Source organism: Rutidosis leptorrhynchoides, chromosome 5 (assembly GCF_046630445.1).
Source record: "Rutidosis leptorrhynchoides isolate AG116_Rl617_1_P2 chromosome 5, CSIRO_AGI_Rlap_v1, whole genome shotgun sequence".
Classification (NCBI taxonomy): domain Eukaryota; kingdom Viridiplantae; phylum Streptophyta; class Magnoliopsida; order Asterales; family Asteraceae; genus Rutidosis; species Rutidosis leptorrhynchoides.
Window position 1 is genome coordinate 361,692,737 of NC_092337.1, and position 20,850 is coordinate 361,713,586.

Sequence of the window (20,850 nt, forward strand, 5' to 3'; positions counted from 1 at the left end):
GTTTACCCAATTTGGAAAAATTCGAGAAGAAAACGTCGAATTCAAGGGGCCGAGAAGGAGAAATTTGGAGAATTTATCAAGGATGCTTAGTGAGATTCGGGAGAAGATGGTTGCTAATCACTCGTCTCTCGTTTGATTGGTCACCCTCTTTTTGTCGTATTTCTTTGGGTATTGTATCTCTAGTGTTTTTTCTATTGACCTTATTTTTAGGTTTGGTGCGAGCTTGGTTTGTTTTATTTTCTTGTTTTAAGCTCGGTTGTCGATTGGTTGTACGTTTTTTTAGAGCTTCATCTTTTAGTTGAAGTCTCTTTTGTTTTATATAAGTTCTTGTTTTTCGCTGAATTTTTTTTGACCTATTCCTTTATTTTTTATGTAGGACTCAATAGGTTGGCGAGAAATCCATTTGGATCTTTTTTTAAGTTTTGATTTACATTGCTAGGTCTAATTTTTCTTAAGACTCAATCGACCCGAAAGCTTAACCCAGTAACCCAAATTTGAAAGTATAAGTCTCAATTGCCGGTTACGCTCACAAAGTCGTATTGGATTTAGGGATGTTAATGACCACCCGATCCGGTGGATATCCACCCGATCCACCCGCTTCGTGATGGATATGGATGAACCTAAATGGATATGGATACGGATATGGATACAGATATGGATGAACCTAAATGGATATGGATATGGACATGGATCAAAAGTTTCATCCATGGATATATCCATTACCACCCGAAATACGTATACAAGTAGATATATTCTTATATATTTACTATTAGAAGCTCATTTACCATTAGATTTACATTTTTCTTTCAACCATATAATGAAATAACTATAACTATAGTATATAACAATAAAACATGTATATCTAATAAAATAAACTTACAAATTTCATATTTAATTTTTTATAATCTATGTTTATAATAAGTTTAGCAAATTTTGTTATATCTTCGACAAAGATTACACATTTTTATGGATAAATTTTTTAATGTCATGTCATATTTATTTTTGATATACTACGTTTTCGTTTTAATCGCATATTAAAAAATACTATAGCATGTTCTTTAATAGTCATTGGATATCTATTAACCCGCTTAATCCATTGGATATGGATATGAATGGATGATCTGAAACTAAATGAATATAGATATGAATATGGATGAACAAAAGTCAAAAGGATATGTATATGAATATGGTATCACCCGATCCGTATCTGATCCATTGCCATGTCTAATTGGATTTTGTTGGTAGGTTTCAGTTTTTTAACCAACCAAACAACAAATTTTCCCCTCGTCTAAATTCTAAATGCTCCTTATACTTCTAGAACAAAAAAGAAAACCCTAGCATAAAAACACAGCCGCCTAGCCGTCATCGTTCCATTTCCGGCGTCGGCTATTGTCGGCGGTCCAGAGGGTTTTTCCCGATCACTCTCTTTCATATGTGCATTCTCCAACTCTTCTTGTGGCAGTTTCCAGTGTCGATGGTCGTTTTGTATCAGCAAGGGTTGCGGTTAATTGTTTTTTTCTGATAATTTTATTTCGGTAAGATTCTTTATGCTCTTCTCTATTGATTTTCGTAACTGTTATCGTGAATTAGTGGTAGTTAAGGGGTGATTCATCGTGATTTGGTGAATCTGATAACATGATTTTTTGAAACCTCTATGATTAGTCTTAACAATGGAGCATATGTCTGTTGTCGAATTGTCCCACTCATGAGCTTATAAATTTATAGAAACACATCATGTAGCTTATCCAATGTTGAGTTGTTAAATGTAAACTTTACAACCCTAAAACACGCTACTTCAAAAACCCCCATACATTAAACAATAAACTTCACCAGCTAGTTCTTTTACCAATTATGTTCTCCAATTCATTTCTCCATATTAATTTCTAATACCTTTGTTTAATTGGAGGACTTTCATTGAGAAGAATTACGAGGCTGAAAAAAGCAAAGCCGAAGTTGCCAATTTCTTATTCGCGAGTGCAGCAGTACCCAAACTTAACTGGTATGATATTACTTCAATCCAATATAGGTTGCTTATTTGAATTTAATTGTGGATGTTATAATATATATTTGGGATTCATCTCGCTACATGTAATCATGGATGACGTGGCCGTATTCAGAAGATTCATTTCATACCCATATGCTCGACAGTTTGTAACAGTCAAGTTCCTCCACCAACATTGTTGTTCCAAAATTTATATGAACAAACATATACTACTAAAACAAACACATACTCAATTTTAAAAAAACGTAGGTACATTACACAAAACTTCCTATTCTCACTATCTCGCTATATAAACAAGGAAAGAAACAAACATTAATATAGAATAACCTGGTTTTGTATCTTTCCAAAAATCCCCACTTCATGTTTAACCAAATGATTATGCTTCTTGAATGGTGTGTTGCAGATAAAGGAAAAACTTCAAATTTGGATAACACTATTTATTGTGTATATTGCTATCTTTTTGTCTCGAAAGCATTGATTGCAACATAAATAATGATACTTGTCATCTGATTAATCTTAAAGGAGTTAGTTTGTAGGTTTTTGTAGTGCGAGTCATCTAAGTTAGGACGTGTGTGTGCATATATGGACGAGCTCAAGAAGAAATCACAAGGTAGTTGATTAGTGTGACATTGAATTAAGCCTCTTTAATATGATGTCACACGGATAAATCACCTTGTGTTTTTTGTTAGCGCTCATGCATATATACATATACGTATTAACTTGATATCTCATAAAAAAACATACAAACTAAATTTTCATCACCATGAATCGTATCAGCCGCACCAAGTATCATTGTTTTCACTTTAAGAATCGATGCTTTCTAGACATGAAAGCTAGCGACAAACAAAATAAACGTTGCCATTCAAAATTTGAATCTTTCTGCTTTATCAGCAATATGGCATTCAAGAAGCGTAGTCATTTGGTCTACCATGATTTGAAAATTCAATGGAGAACAGGAAAAATTAGGTTCATATATAATTTTTTCCGATTCTTCATAAAACATATTACACATAAAACATGAACTTTTACTTATGCATACCAACAATCACTTGCATTGAACTGATTCTACGCAACTAGAAAAAAACGACAAAATTGAAACATAAATTTACATTTTGGGAATTTGTTCAAATGCTTGCATTGATCTCAGTATTTGCTACAAAATTATTCAATTTAATTTTTCTTATACATTACATCAAATACTTGCATTGTGCTGAGTTTGCAATGGAAAATGACCACAAAATAGAAACATAAATTTACATTTGGGAATTTGTTCAAATACTTGCATTGATCTCAGTATTTGCTACATTAATTATTACATAAAATTTTGCTTATACATTACATCAAATTCTTGCATCTTGTAGACTTTGTAGTGGAAAACGACCACCATAAACAAAAAATAACCATCACTGTGATGTAAATGGAAGAGAAATAACAAAAAACTCCGAAAATTACTAATACTCATATAATTGTTGGCAATTTGCACAATTAAACAAAATATACAATTTCCGTATATGTTTTGTTTATTTCATATTTTGGGATCTAACTTTGGTTATATTGTACATAGATTGTCAACAATAAATGATTATCAAATGAATTTTGGTTTTTTTTTTTTGTTTTTTGTTTTGCCGCAATTACTGCACTTTGATGGTTGTTTGTGTTGTTTTTCGCTCTATAAACTTAGTGAGTAAAAGTTTATGCTTTCCATTTTTGTAGCATGTACTCAGTTAGTCAGTTCAATACAAATGTTTGAACAATTGTCCAAATGACTAGGGGTGTAAACGAGCCGAGCCCGAGCTTGATAGTGTTCGAGCTCGGCTTGTTCGTTTTTCAAAAAGCTCGAGCTCGAGCTTCAAATTTTTAGCTCGAGCTCGGCTCGTGATACTTGTAGAAAGCTCGAGCTCGGCTCGTGATAAACTCGTTTATATAAAAAATTAACTTGAATCGTTTAGCAAAGCTCGAGCTCGTTAAGAAATACTCGCGCTCGTTAAGTAAAACTTGAGCTCGTTAATTTATTTGAACAATCATATTTAAAGATGTCATCATATTTCCCAAGTTTATTTAGGAATGTTATATCAATATCCTTTAATTTCAATACTTGAAAATATACAGTAACATACTTCGTAATTTATCATAACTATTGAAAAGTTATACAGTCTCATAGAAATACATATTTTAACATGGAAAACTCTAACGTAAACAAGACAAATAAGCCAGAAAAAATTACCACATATTCTATGCCTAAAACATCTCTAAAGAAGAAAAAAAAAATATGCATATTTGGATTGCAAGTTCAATAAGCCACAAAGTTTACAACTTCAATGCCACTTCATCTTCCTCATCACGGCTTTTTACAATTTCTTCTCCAAACCATGTAAGTTCACCAATATTTAAGTTATTTGGTACATTACTGGTGAAGCCCTTGATGAAGAAGCTTGCAATGGACTTCTTGGGTAGTTGGGTTCACTTCACTTGTGCTATCTCTTTGGATGATTGTACCTGATACAAAAAGAAATACTGGTTTGTAACCAGAGACAGAGTCAATAACAGAATAAATATACACATAAGATTTATCAACATAAGATTTATCAATAGATAATTATATAAATGATAATCGATAAAGGAATTGCATGCAAAAAAACAAATGCCCCCATGTTATCTTGTCTTGTGTATATTAAGAATTCTGGGATAATATCATTCACAAATAGAATCAACTACATTAGCAAAAGACAAGTTTACATCAATTAGAATCAACCGTATAAACGAAATCACCAACATCCATTTGGACGCTCAAGTCATATGTAGTTATGTACCAAAGATTAAAAAAAGAAACACCAACCCCACGGTTACTATCCCAATAACTCCTACAACTAATCAAATAAGAAGTCTCGTAGATCTAAAATAAAAATTCAAAACGGAACGGAAGTATTGTTAAAAATTCATAACATGCAGACTTGGAACTTTATAGAACATCTGAGAGATGTAAATATTAAAAATGAGAGGAACATGAAGGTGTAGTTTAAAGAAATATGAATGGAACATATCGGATACATTCTCATATGTACAGAGTATATTAGAAAGTTAAAGAAAATTGAACCGTCATTTTGGGAAATGAACACACATTAAATTTGATTGGCTTTAGTTTTGGCATGCAAGAACTCAGTTTCCATAGTACACGTCCTTTTAAAAATTTAATTTAAATTTAACATTAGTGTATATATATATATATATATATATATATATATATATATATATATATATATATATATATATATAGGGGCAGGATCAATGGGGAAGTAACCAATCGGGGGGAAGCGGGGGGAAGCAAAATTATTTTTTTTTTTTCGTTTTTTTTTTCCGGCATCAAGATCACACGAAAATATGAACATTTAGAAGAGACACTTCGTGATGAATGTTATTATTTATGCGGGAAAACGATCTTAAAAAATAACATTCAAGATAATATTGTTCGTGAAGAATATGAACGTTTTTTTTTTCTTCATGTTTTGTGAAGTAAAATTTAGCCCGATTTAGGGTTTAGGGTTTGGTGTTTTGGGTTTATTCCATAAACCCAAAACACCAAAACCTAAACCCTAAACCCTAAACTCTAAACCGTTCGTGTTAAAAACTCAATCTAAATCCTAAATCTAAACCCTAAATCTAAACCCTAAACCATAAATTTCTAAACCCTAATATCTAAACCCTATAAACCCTAATATCTAAACCCTAATATCTAAACCCCAATAGCTAAAACCTCAATATACGCTCGAAAAACACGATAATTGTTATATATTACTTCTTCAGGCGTTTTCCCGCCAAAATAAAAACATTTATCAAAAAGTGTCTCTACTAAATGTTCATATTTTCATCTCATCTATAATGTTCGTGAACAAAGTTTTTTCAAAAAACGAAAAAAAAAAAAAGTTTTTGCTTCCCCCCGCTTCCCCCCGATTGGTTACTTCCCTCTTGATCCTACCACTTATATATATATATATATATATATATATATATATATATATATCAAAGCTCGATAAGGCTCGCGAGCTTAAACGAGCTTGGCATCTAAAGCTCGAGCTCGTTTATCAAACGAGTCCTAACTTAGGCCCGAGCTCGGGCTCGAGCTCGTTTAGGCTCGGCTCGAATCGAGTTTTTAACGAGTCGAGCTCGAGTAGCTCACGAGTAGCTCGGCTCATTTACAGCCCTACAAATGACACTAAATGTTTCTTTTTTTGTGGTTCATATACTCAGTTCAATGCCATTGTTTGATGTAATACACAAGTGAAATGATATGTTTGTGATTGTTTCTGTATTCTTGTCCTTATTTTAACTATAATCGGTGTCTCGATTCGATATTTATTAGCATCCTTAGCAACATGTTTATCACTGATGCATTGTATCAATTGGTGTCTGATAAAAACTAGATAATAGCATCACTGATGCATTCTTTCCACCACCCTATTAGTGTATTTATTCTAACATAATCTATGGGCTTTTGGGCTGAGTGATGTTGGGCTGAAATCCCATGGGTTGATATTTATTTGTTTCAAATATTAGATTTGATTAAATTAAAATGTTACTTTTTTCCTTTTTGGGTTGTTCCAGAAGAATTAAAATTTTAATTGTCAGTTTGTAATGAAACTATAATACTTGTATCTTTGCTTCTACTCTAAAATCATTCTGTGTGAAAGATCCGAAGTTACGAATTTCATGATGTGTAATTTATCCTGATTCTTCTTACCTTATTCATGTTTTTTTATCCAACATGTATTGTCGTGTTGCCCTTGGTTGCATTGCAACCTCGATGGGCGTCTCTCGAGTTAATGATTATTGGCGTCACTGGCAATTTTTTGTTTGCAAGGAGGCTTTCATGGTTAGTGGGTTTCAAATACCTGCCTGAAATTATCATTATGTTATTTTAAGTTATCTTTATGAGCGTTTACTGACTTCTTCTGTGTGTGCAAGGATGGCAATAACTTCATTTTGTTAATTGTAATGTTTTCTTTCACCATATGTATGATAGTGATGGTACTTCCTCTAATTGTCTATTTTTACTAACATTCTTATCGTTAGTTAATGGGAGATTAAGAGTACACCAAGGTATATCTCAAAAGTTAGGTTGATGCTGTGTTCTCAAGTATAGTTTAGTATTGCATAAGAAAATTAACACCCTGAATTGTGGATTTTGTTTGTGTATCAAGGTATATGGTTAATTTTGTTATATGGCAAGCAGTTATATGGCAAACAATCATCTCAACTTAAGTAGCATTTTTGTTACGATTAGTTTTTGAAAATTCTGTCTGATGTATGTATTATTATAAATCTAGCTGAAATCAAATTATTTTATATGGTTCCTTAGAGTCTTTTGGTATGCACAAAGTGTTTGTACTCAGTAGCAAGATTGTGCCTTATCATTTATGTACAGTGAAATGGTTATTGAAGTCTGTCTTTTGATCTCTGTCCAAACGCATCTTTAATTCTGTTATCTTTTCAAGCACTTGAGGAATTACAATATAAATTTCTTTTCATGACATAATTTGTTTAATTCCTTTAATTTGCAGAATGAATATGAACACATTAATACATTAGTTTTTCAACCTCTTACTTACCTGCAATTCTTTCAACCTCCTCTTGTAGTCATGGCGTTGATACTAACAAATGTGGGATTACTATGAATTACAATGGAAGTCATGGCGACCGACAAAACCTTTTATAATTTATATATATCAAAATAGATCTGAGTGATTTATGAGTCGTCACATCTTTTTGCAAGCGATAACACTATTTGTTGGCAATGATCCGATAACACTTTGTTGGCAATGATCCTTTTAGTCATTTCATACATTAGATGCGAATTCTTTCTTAGATAGCAATAATTATTTTATGCGAATTCTTTCTTAGATAGCAATAATTATTTTAAGGGAGAATATCATGTATACACCTATTAAACATCAAAATTACATACTTTCTCGAATCTCGACTAAACACTCTAATATCATATACTCCAAACTTAAACCTCAAATTCTCTTAAATTTACTCATTTTTCTATTTAATCATACTAATACATTTAAATGCCTTCATTTTAAATGCAATTACCATTATACCCTTCTCTTTGAGCCAAATAAATATATGGTTGCTAAAAAGCTTTCGATTGCAATCATCATGCAAGCATTTGGGCTTCTTATTTACTTGCAAGATGCTATGCAATACATTTTATGAGTGTGATTGTTGTAACGAACTGTTTCTAAACCATATATATTGCCCATTTAATTTTAGAAATACTAGCGTGTTTCACACCACAATGTCTAACAGCGCAGTCTATTTACAAGGCACTTTCTAAGTAGATCTTTTAACTTGCTGACCCATTTACTTTCCATAAGCTTCTGATCTTTTGGCTAATTCAAATAATCTATTTCCTCTTACATTGCTTTCATCCATTTATCACTATCAACTGGTACAATAGCTTGTTCATAGGTCAATGGCTCATTATTAACTTCTTTTTCAGTTCCAGATAAAGCATAAGCTATCATATTGTTATTCTGCCTAAACCTGATAGGTGGTATATGTTGGAAATATGTTCTCGGGTTGGCTACGGTTCGACCATGGTTTGACCGTGGTACATATATTCCGAAGATATGCCCATGACATTAAATACTAAAAGTCCATTTATCCTATTCGGTCACACACAAAGGCCAATCGTAAATTGTTTGATATACCTTCTAATCGGAAATTAATTTATTAATCATTAGTTAATGGTTTAATAAATTAAGTAAGTTTTTTTATGTGTATACATATACTTACAAATCTAAATATGTAGAGATTTGATTAGATTTTGCAAATCATATTTTTATATAAGATATAAGATTTGATTTATAAAATATGATTTGATTTTGTAAATCTTATTTTATATAAAGATTTCATTTTGCAAATCTTTTCAAATCTTTATTTAATATATTTGTACTAGATGTATTATTGTATCAATTATATAATATATAATACCAAGTCTTGGTATTGAAAATGATATATAAAAGATACAAAACACACATACAAAATGCTATTTTCTTTCTCAAGTAACCAAAATACTTGAAATCTATAATTGGGTTCGGTTTTGGTGGAAATAAGGAAGAAGAAAAGATCCGTTAAGTAGAAGGTATAGATCGAAGCAAGGTTGGAACTTTGGGTGTCTACCGTTTAGAGGAACTCTTCTTTGAGTTTTCAAATTCGATTTTCAAAAGGCTACAAAGGTTGTATTCTAATCTTCTCTTGTTCGGTTTCGTTAATTTATTTTGTTTGCTAAAGTTTTGTACAATGATCCATTAAAGAGTATGATTTTGTAAAGTTTTAAAAATGCTCCCGCTCGCTTTAAATTTGTATCATACTCCAACAGTGGTATCAGAGACATCTTGTACAAGTTTTAGCAAACTTTTCTTATGATATTTAGTTTTGATGGATGCGTTGTGCATGATTCTTGGAGATGATCATGCATAACAAACATGCAAAACAAGTATCATGATTTATGTTTTATGTTTCCTAAATACTAATTTGAATCTTGGATTTTGGCAAAATGTAAAATTGGTTAAACTCATTTTTTTCATTTAAGAAATTTTTTTCCAGCTTGGACAGTCCGTCTTTGATGGACTGTTACGGGGCTTTAAACTCAATATTATTGTATGAGACCAATTGCATTTGAAAGCTAACTGAAATAACTTAAATTTGAAAAAAAAAATTCATCGAAAACGGACTAGAAATGAGTAAGATATGACCATCTGAAGTTGCATGTATGAATCTGCCAAAATCCGAAAATTTGATAAGGTAACTTGCATGTTGACTAAAAGTGATTCAAAGTTTAGGAAAATAAAGTACATAAATTATATTCATGTTTTACATGAAATGAGAAAATTAAAATTGTTAATTTTAGACTTTATGCTTTGTTAAAGTGGATAAATCTCCAACATGTTTTAATTCACTTAATATGTTTGTTTGGATGGTTTTGGCATGAAAACCATACTTACAAAATATGAAGTGGGTTTACATACATAAGTTATGTAAACAAGGATTGATATTTGTTATGTGCCATTAAGTGTTGTTTAAATCAATTCTTATGTAAACATGTTTCATAAAATGGATGTTTGGCACTCCATTTGTAATGTATATGATTGTTGTATGAAATCGGTAGTATTTGCCTCTATAAGACCCTTGTGTGAATGTTTGATTGTGTGATTTAATTTATTATTTATTCGGGATGAATGTAATAATTTATTAAACGACTTGCATGTCTTTTTATTTATTCGGGATGAATGTAATAATTTTTAAACGACTTGCATGTCGTATTTCTTTTTCATATTGTATTTGTAGTAGTATAGAAAATAGAATAGTTATTTTGTAAAATAATGCAACCAAGATTGGAATCACGAAGATGATGTTCACAAGGCGGCCCGTCCGAGCATTTAATGGAGATGGCGGTTTTAGTGGGAGCCGATTCTCACACATGGTTTTGTCCCTAGTTGACCCCGTTTTTTCGTGTGTTGGTTCACCAAAAACGCATAGGATTTGAGGCATACTACCGATAATTGTGTGTCATGATTATTATTGTGTTCTTATTTGTCTATGCCATGCTAGCTAGAAAATTAGTATAGAAACAAAAGACAATAATCACTTAAAATGGTTTGGTTAAAATTAGTTTAACAAACGCAACACGCAATACATAATTAGCAAATGTTTTAAAATGGAATAAACTACTTTTGCTAAAAGAAAACAAAACCCCATTTTAAATGTGAACTTTACGTTACCCATGAGTAGTACACACATCCGAACCTTCTACCTGTTAGAGTTCGCGATACCCGAGAGTCTTGGGCCGGACTTTAATTGGGTGTTGGGAAGGGTGAGGTGAATTTCGTGATAACCGAGAGTCTTGGGCCGGATTTCACGTGTATCTATCACAGACGATTTACAATCTGAAATTGTGGTTCGCGGCAAACCTGCCACGAGGAAGAATTAGCGTAGAAGGAAATAAACATGCCAAGTGAAATAATTGATTATCACTAAATTTCGCAGAACCTAAGAATTTCATAATGGATGAAATTGGTAATATAGTTACCTACCTAAATAGCTTATGATTGGCGATACGCGGTAAACCTGTCGTTACCATAAGTGAAATACGGATCTTAGCCTTGTTAATTATAATTGTTTGAATATTGAACACACATGGGTAATTATTTTAACAAGGATTAAACATATCAAACTAACTAATACAACTTACTTTAAAATATGATAGATGTCTGCAACAAACACAAATCCTACTCCATCATCAATCACTAATTTCTGTCTTAAAGGGCTCCTCGAAAAGGACAAGTTTACGGGCTTGAACTACATGGACTGGCTTCGCAACCTAAGAATTGCTCTTAGGATGGAAGGAAAGATCAGGGCAATTGAGGAACCCTTACCGGCAGAATCCGGATCGAGAGCTACTCAAGCGGCTAGGGACGAGTTTGAAAAACGTCGTTCCGAGTCTAATGAGGTAGCATGCTTGATGTTGGCGACCATGTCTCCGGAGCTCCAAAAGGGCATGGAGAGCTTAGGGTCGTATGACATGCTTAACCAACTCAAGGACATGTTCCAACAACAAGCAAAGCAAGAAAGGTTTGAAACTGTGAAAGTTCTCGTATCTTGTAAAATGGCAACGAGAAGTAGCGTTAGTGTCCATGTACTACAAATGAAAGGGTACATAGACCGACTGGAGCGCCTTGGTTTTTTCATAAGTCAGGAGCTTGCAACGGATTTTATCCTGAACTCGCTGACTAGTGCATATGAAGGATTCATTATGAACTATAATATGAACAATATGGAGAAAACAATCATGGAGCTCAATGGCATGTTGAAAACCGCTGAGGCTAACGTGGCCAAAGCTTAACCCGCAACTACCGTCCTAGCCATTCATGAAGGTGGGATCAAGAAGAAGAAAAACAAAACAAAGGGCAAGAACAAGGGCAAGGTTAGCACGTCCAACTTTAAACCTAAATCTAAGGGCATTGCTAACTCTTCTACTTCAAAGATCCCGCAAACCAAGTCTCCTGAAGAAGCAATATGCTTCCATTGTGGGGAGAAAGGACATTGGAGGCGCAATTGTACCAAGTACTTGAAGGAACTTAATGAACTACGAGCTAAGGGAGTCGCCGTACCTTCAGGTTTGTTCATGATTGAACTAAACAATACTACTATTTCTAATTCCTGGGTATTGGACACAGGATGTGGTACTCACATTTGTACAAATGTGCAGGGACTCACAAGAAGTAGGAAGCTGAAGACCGGTGATATCGGCTCATTTATACATATTATTATTCGCGATATCGTTTCTAAATGTGTTATTTTTGAGAAGCTTTGAAGACTTTTGTTCTCATTTAAGCTAAAATGATGATTTGAGTTCAAGACATATTTTCTGGAGCGTTACGTTTGGTTTTAACGAAAATTTCAGCTCAAAAGTGCATTTAGGTGAAGAGTCCAACCGTTCAACAAAAGTTAAAGTCGAGCTGCTATTTTATGCAAATTTCATGGTCTCGAGAAGTGATTTTTCAGTAAAGTTATGCTGGATTGTTTTGGGCTTGTTGCAAGTTTATTCTATGACCCATTTACGATAGAAGCATTAGACAAAAGTGTAGAATTGGTTTTATTATTAGTTTGCTTTTGTGGGTCAGAAAAAAAGAAATGTTGGTCCCAATTTTATCTTGGGTTTCTTTGTTCAACGAACAGATACAAGACAAATTACTTGTCCATTATTCTTTGGGCTGGTGACTAACGAAAAAAGAACAAGGAAAAAAAGAGGCGGTGGACTTTTAGGGGATCACAACAATATTATATATACTCGATGTATTACGATAAAGGGGAAGGAGTTTTTGTATAGGTTATATTTATTTTTTTTCTTGTTCTGCTCCTGGTGGCCACGAATTAGAGAAACAGAGATAAAAGATTGAAGTTGGGACACGTGTGATTTGGGAAACATATTCATCTCAATTGTTAGCCTACATCTTGCAATCTTCAATCCTCTCATTTAATTAATTTTGGTGACATTCTTTTATCCTAGGATTTTAGTTCATGTTTTGTTGATGGAATACAAATAATTACTAGTACTCTGAATTTATTTATTTTGTTACTACGAAACATGATTCTTGCATTACTTAATTGTTTTAGTATTCGTTCAATTTTAGTTATGAATTAATTTCTTTCGTATTCACTTAGATGATTGAACCTAGGTGATGGATTGCTAATTTTTTGTATATTAAATTAATTGCTCTTGATCCATGATTTCTTAATTACTCCCATTAATTGATCCCATAGATTACTTGTCTGTTGATTGATGTAACGAGAGTTACTAGATCAATTAATTTATCTAGGTTATTGAGAAATAAATAGATAAGTTGAATTGCATGTGGGCACCAGTGTAATTAGAATAGTAATTAATCCCATCAATTGAGTAGGTAATTGTGAAGCCTAAATAGGGACACCGATTTACCCTTCAACTGAATCACCATCTTGAGTAGTTATAATTGATTGATTGTGTTCTTCAGAAGCGTCTGGAAGACCAGCGTGAAAAACTGACACTTTCATGATATAATTAGTATCTAAGTGCGGGACACCAACTTATCTTACTAATTGATTAATGAACTAGGTTAACGAGAGTTACACTTAGGGATTTGATTACAGTGTTCTTCATAAAAGCAATCGAGATCATAGGGAATTGAATCTAAGTGAATACCCCTTTATTTCATTGAATTCGTATTTGTTTACTTTGCTTTAATTAGTTTTAAATCAAAACCCCCATTTTACAACTAAAATCTCTAGAATAATTATTAGTCTTTTTAATCCTAAACTTTGCTCCCTGTGAACGAATTCGTAAGTATATTACAATAAGATTAGGTGTGTTTTACGCATATCAAATTTTTGGCGCCGCTGCCGGGGAGCGGTGTTTAAATTGAAAACTTGTTTAAGCTTTTAGTTATTCGATCCTTTTGTACGAATTTTATTCTTGCAAAAGTTACTTTTCTGTTATTTTTCGGATTTACACGGATTGTTTGCTGTGGTGTGATCGCAGATTAGGTACTAATAACTCTGGAACCGACTAGAGTTTACCATACACGCAGCAAAGCTAAAGTTGAACAGGAAATCGCCGAAGGTTTCGCTGAATTACCTTTTTATATTCCGGATTTTGAATATATCAAGAAAGAAGAAGATACAATGGGTGAACCAGCGCAAGGTCAATCCATGGAAGCTTTAATGAAAGCCACGAGGGCTGGTAATGGACATGCCATTAGACAACCGACAGTCACCACAGATTTTGAGGTCAAGGGGCAGATTCGTAACATGATAACTCATCAATGTCAGTTCAGGGGTACACCGAAAGAGGATGCATTCGAGCATCTTCGGAATTTTAAGAGTATTTGTAATTTGTTCAAGATTGCGAATGTCGAAGATACAGTTATCTACTTGAGGGTTTTTCCTTGGTCATTGAAAGATGACACCAAGGACTGGTTAGAATCATTGCCTGAAGGTGATATTGATAATTGGACTACGATGGAAGATAAGTTTCTGTTGCGTTTCTTTTCAGCTTCTAAGGCTGCTCAATTGCAAAGTGACATTAATCACTTCACTCAAAAGCCACATGAGACACTTTATGATGCATGGACACGATTTGGTAAAATGTTACGTAATTGTCCTCAACACGGGTTGAACAACTTCCATAAGGTCCAGATCTTCTATAAAGGTGTTAATGTGCCGACGAGGAAAGAAATAGATATTACTGCAGGTGGTTCTTTAATGAAAAAGACTCCGGATGAATCTTACAACATCATCTCCGAAACGGCTACACACTCATATGATTGGCATCAAGAGATGGATGTTTCTCGCTCTTCTCATGTTGCTAGTACCGAAACTAGTGACGAGCTTGCTTCAGTTAAAGCTCAACTTGCTACTGTTAAGAGACACATGGAGTCCATGACTAAAGAGATGCATGCTATGAAAGTTGGTTGTGAGTTATGTCAAGGGCCACATCTCACAAAGGATTGTAATCAGGCATCTATGGAAGAGCAAGTGAACTACTTGGGTAATCAATACAATAATCAGTACCAAGGAGGTAGTTCGGGTTATCAAAGGAACGGACCACCAGGGTTCATTAATCGAAATCAAAATCAGTCATATGTGGATAAGGGTCCTTCATTAGAGGAGTTGTTGCGGGGTTTTATTATAAATACAGGTGAAAGCATCACGGCGTTGAGGCAAGATAGTGAATCAACAAAACAGCAAGTGTGAAGTCAGCAGGCCTCGATTCAGAATTTAGAACTGGATGTGGGGCGTATAGCTCAGTCGCTCACGGAGAGACCACCGGGTGCTCTCCCTTCGAATACGAAAGCAAATCCGAATGTCAATGGGCCACCCCGAACAATCTTGACTAATAATAACCGAAGTGATGCGAAGAATAAAGAGCCTTAGGTTCCTACCTATTCGCATGTTAATGCTATTTCTGGTGATGAGGGTTATGATTCCGATGAGGTTATTCCTACTTATACTCATAATGGTGTAGACGTTTGGATTAGAGTTAGTGATATAACTCCCGCGTATGGTAATTACTTGATGAGTTTGATGACGGGGAGTTCTTCTAGTTTGGGTAATCAAGAGTCGGAAGTGAAGAGTGTTGAGATTACCGAGTCTCCTGAGTTTAATGTTGATAAGATTAAAGTGGAAGAAGAGGTGAAACCTTCAACTGAATTGAAAGTTTACAAGCCACCCATTCCATATCCGAGAGCTATTTCACCCGAGCAACCAAAGGACACTATTTGTAAGTCTATTAATTCTAATGAAAATATTTGTGTGCATGTACCTTTGGTTGATGTTCTTGCAGGTATGCCCAATTATGGGAAATTTTTGAAAGATTTAATGGCAAAGAAGGGTGAGCATGAGCAGGCATCCTCCGCGTTTCTTGAAGCGGAATGTGCTGCTATTTTGAAAAAGAGTGATATGCCACCAAAGTTAGGTGATCCCGGGCCATTCATAGTGCCCTGTAGGATTGATGACTCTGAAATTTTTAGGTGTTTAACTGATTCAGGTGCGAGTATCAATCTTATGCCATTATCTGTTTATTCACGTTTGAGTTTAGATGAACTTAAGTCGACTAATACTGGAGTTAGATTGATTAACCAGTCAATTAGTAAACCCATAGGGATTGCTGAAAATTTGGTGATTAAAATAGGTGAATTAGAGTTTCCAGCAGACTTTGTGGTTGTTGATATGCCAGAGGATAAGGTTGTACCCATTGTTTTAGGTAGACCATTTTTAGCAACTGCGGGTGCATTAACTGACTGGAGGACTTGTAAGTTGATTTTGAGGGATAGAGGTAAGACTTTGAGTTTTCAAACAAAGTTTAGTGTTAAACCACCACCCACACCCATTGATTCTGTGAATGTGTTGACTAGTGAAACTAATAATGTTAAAACGGAGACTAGTAAAAAGCCTAAGTGTGGGGGTGGAGTTGTTAAAGAAAAACCCGATGATAGTGTTGTTGATAGGTCTATGAGAAGGTTATTCGGGCGGGTTAAGAAAGCGATGAATGAGAAAGATGAGCAGTTAAGACTCCGGTTAATTTCTAATTTATCTGAAAAAGAGAAAGAAAAGTTGAGGGAACTGACTAGGGAGTCAAGGGCCGCGGATGATTGGTTGATAAGTGTGATCGGTAATGGTATTGAAAGTGGTGGTTCCCATGGTTTGAAGAAGGAGGAAACCCACCATCCGGGCATCAGTTGAGAGGAAGATGGAGTCTAGTGCAAGACTCGTTAATAAACTTGCACATGTAAAATTTGTATATTGCGTGAGTTTTAAAACTTAAAAATCCTAAAAAAAATAAAAAAAAAGTATTTTTCTTTTTGTGTTTTGTTCTTGTGTAATCATTGCAGGTACTATAATGTGATGACAATCGAGGAATGGCCGTCAGTGCAGAGCCGTCTGTCACTCCGTTTCGCGATTATATTGCTCTACATCCGATTATGTTTTTCTCATTCACTCTATTGTCCTCTCGAATTTATACTTTATATTTCTGATTTCATGTAAATGAGGGCATTACATGATCTTAAGTGTGGGGGGAGAGATATAAATTCTCGCGGATGTAATACACTTGACTTGAGCCTTATTTTTGATTGAATTGTTGAAATATTTGGGAAATTTTAAAATTTTTGACTCATTCAAAAAGCCAAGTGTAGTTGTTTTATGAAGCAAATGTTATCACTTTTGTAAGTTAAATTGTGCAGGTACCTCTATGATTTTGGTGAATTTGGTGTTTTGTATTTTCTTTTGCGTGAGTGTGTGTGTGTAATAAGGAAGCAAAGTCTTCCAAACTTGTAAGTAAAGTCTTAAAAGTAAAGTTGTTTCAAAAGACCATTGCTTGAAAGTAAAGTCTTTCAGGTTTCGTATAATAGACCCCCCGAAAAATTTACACCCAAGGTAGGTCGCTTAAGTGCAACTACCCGTGCGGCTGTCCCATAATCGAAAAGGCTTGTATGCACATCGGCTTTTGAGCAAAATCATGGAATTGATGGACCTCTTAATTAGCCACGTGGGGCACTAATTCCACGAACCTCCGTCAATGCTTTCGCCCTACTATGAGAGAAACCATAGAGTTGTGATAGAAAGCTTGATGAGTGCCGGTCATCCTATGCCCGGATTGATCATAAAGATAGGGGTAACCAGTCCCCTACGCTTTGGCGCACCCACCTTAACCCAAATTCTGGAATTGACGGTTTATATATGAAATTGACGATCATTGGTGTTTTGGGGGCATGGAGGTGAAAGAGGGATAGCCATAGCGGGTTGATGAAAGAAGCATACTTTTTGAAGGTATATACTTTGTGCACGACAGATTCCTTGGTGAACGGTAATTTTTTGTGATATTTATAGCCTTGTTCATTTTGGGGGTTTACATTGTGATTTTCATGGTGATTGGAGCTTATGATTTATATCTTGTTGATAATTTTGAGTTAATTTTGGTAAATTGATGGCTATCCCGTGAATCCTACATAATTGGTCAAAGTCAAGGAAGTCAAAAGTTCGAGTTTGTGAAAAATTGTATACTTGTTGATTAATGATTGATGACTTTTTAGAAGATGGAGTTGACTTTGACCGGGGTAATGGTAGTGATGGGTAGATTTAGGCTTGAATTGTGGTTAATTTGATGGTTGATTGAAGGTTTGAACCTTGCATTTGTTTTGAAGACTACATGATATGGATTTCTTGATTATGAAGATGATATCGGTATGTCTTGATTCTATACTTTTTGAAGACTTGTTCGGGTATGTTTATCTTTGCACTAGTTGATATTATTTGAAGATAGATTTGTTTGAGGACAAGTAAGGTTCAAGTGTGGAGGAATTTGATATCGGCTCATTTATACATATTATTATTCGCGATATCGTTTCTAAATGTGTTATTTTTGAGAAGCTTTGAAGACTTTTGTTCTCATTTAAGCTAAAATGATGATTTGAGTTCAAGACATATTTTCTGGAGCGTTACGTTTGGTTTTAACGAAAATTTCAGCTCAAAAGTGCATTTAGGTGAAGAGTCCAACCATTCAACAAAAGTTAAAGTCGAGCTGCTATTTTATGCAAATTTCATGGTCTCGAGAAGTGATTTTTCAGTAAAGTTGGGCTGGATTGTTTTGGGCTTGTTGCAAGTTTATTCTATGACCCATTTACGATAGAAGCATTAGACAAAAGTGTAGAATTGGTTTTATTATTAGTTTGCTTTTGTGGGTCAGGAAAAAAGAAATGTTGGTCCCAATTTTATCTTGGGTTTCTTTGTTCAACGAACAGTTTCAAGACAAATTACTTGTCCATTATTCTTTGGGCTGGTGACTAACGAAAAAAGAACAAGGAAAAAAAGAGGCGGTGGACTTTTAGGGGATCACAACAATATTATATATACTCGATGTATTACGATAAAGGGGAAGGAGTTTTAGTATAGGTTATATTTATTTTTTTTCTTGTTCTGCTCCTGGTGGCCACGAATTAGAGAAACAGAGATAAAAGATTGAAGTTGGGACACGTGTGATTTGGGAAACATATTCATCTCAATTGTTAGCCTACATCTTGCAATCTTCAATCCTCTCATTTAATTAATTTTGGTGACATTCTTTTATCCTAGGATTTTAGTTCATGTTTTGTTGATCGAATACAAATAATTACTAGTACTCTGAATTTATTTATTTTGTTACTACGAAACACGATTCTTGCATTACTTAAGTGTTTTAGTATTCGTTCAATTTTAGTTATGAATTAATTTCTTTTGTATTCACTTAGATGATTGAACCTAGGTGATGGATTGCTAATTTTTTGTATATTAAATTAATTGCTCTTGATCCATGATTTCTTAATTACTCCCATTAATTGATCCCATTGATTACTCGTCTGTTGATTGATGTAACGAGAGTTACTAGATCAATTAATTTAGCTAGGTTATTGAGAAATAAATAGATAAGTTGAATTGCATGCGGGCACCAGTGTAATTAGAATAGTAATTAATCCCATCAATTGAGTAGGTAATTGTGAAGCCTATATAGGGACACACATACAAAATGCTATTTTCTTTCTCAAGTAACCAAAATACTTGAAATCTATAATTGGGTTCGGTTTTGGTGGAAATAAGGAAGAAGAAAAGATCCGTTAAGTAGAAGGTATAGATCGAAGCAAGGTTGGAACTTTGGGTGTCTACCGTTTAGAGGAACTCTTCTTTGAGTTTTCAAATTCGATTTTCAAAAGGCTACAAAGGTTGTATTCTAATCCTCTCTTGTTCGGTTTCGTTAATTTATTTTGTTTGCTAAAGTTTTGTACAATGATCCGTTAAAGAGTATGATTTTGTAAAGTTTTAAAAATGCTTCCGCTCGCTTTGAATTTGTATTATACTCCAACAGTGGTATCAGAGCCATCTTGTACAAGTTTTAGCAAACTTTTCTTATGATATTTAGTTTTGATGGATGCGTTGTGCATGATTCTTGGAGATGATCATGCATAATAAATAAGCAAAACAAGTATCATGATTTATGTTTTATGTTTCCTAAATACTAATTTGAATCTTGAATTTTGGAAAAATGTAAAATTGGTTAAACTCATTTTTTTCATTTAAGAAATTTTTTTCCAGCTTGGACAGTTCGTCTTTGATGGACTGTTACGGGGCTTTAAACTCAATATTATTGTATGAGACCAATTGCATTTGAAAGCTAACTGAAAGAACTTAAATTTGAAAAAAAAAAATTCATCGAAAACGGACTAGAAATGAGTAAGATATGACCATCTGAAGTTGCATGTATGAATCTGCCAAAATCCGAAAATTTGATAAGGTAACTTGCATGTTGACTAAAAGTGATTCAAAGTTTAGGAAAATAAAGTACATAAATTATATTCATGTTTTACATGAAATGAGAAAATTAAAATTGTTAATTTTAAACTTTATGCTTTGTTAAAGTGGATAAATCTCCAACATGTTTTAATTCACTTAATATGTTTGTTTGGATGGTTTTGGCATGAAAACCATACTTACAAAATATGAAGTGGGTTTACATACATAAGTTATGTAAACAAGGATTGATATTTGTTATGTGCCATTAAGTGTTGTTTAAATCAATCCTTATGGAAACATGTTTCATAAAATGGATGTTTGGCACTCCATTTGTAATGTATATGATTGTTGTATGAAATCGGTAGTATTTGCCTCTATAAGACCCTTGTGTGAATGTTTGATTGTGTGATTTAATTTATTATTTATTCGGGATGAATATAATAATTTATTAAACGATTTGCATGTCGTCTTTTTATTTATTCGGGATG

General features: G+C 33.9%; 1 protein-coding gene across 1 annotated transcript; it reads left to right on the plus strand.

Moving 5' to 3' along the window:
* Positions 1-14,224: 14,224 nt before the first annotated feature.
* Positions 14,225-16,783, plus strand: LOC139849689 (uncharacterized). Its single transcript, XM_071839321.1, has 4 exons — positions 14,225-14,712; positions 14,911-15,289; positions 15,476-15,821; positions 15,885-16,783. The coding sequence occupies exons 1-4, from the start codon at positions 14,225-14,227 to the stop codon at positions 16,781-16,783; spliced, it is 2,112 nt and encodes a 703-aa protein (XP_071695422.1).
* The last annotated feature ends 4,067 nt before the right edge of the window (positions 16,784-20,850 follow it).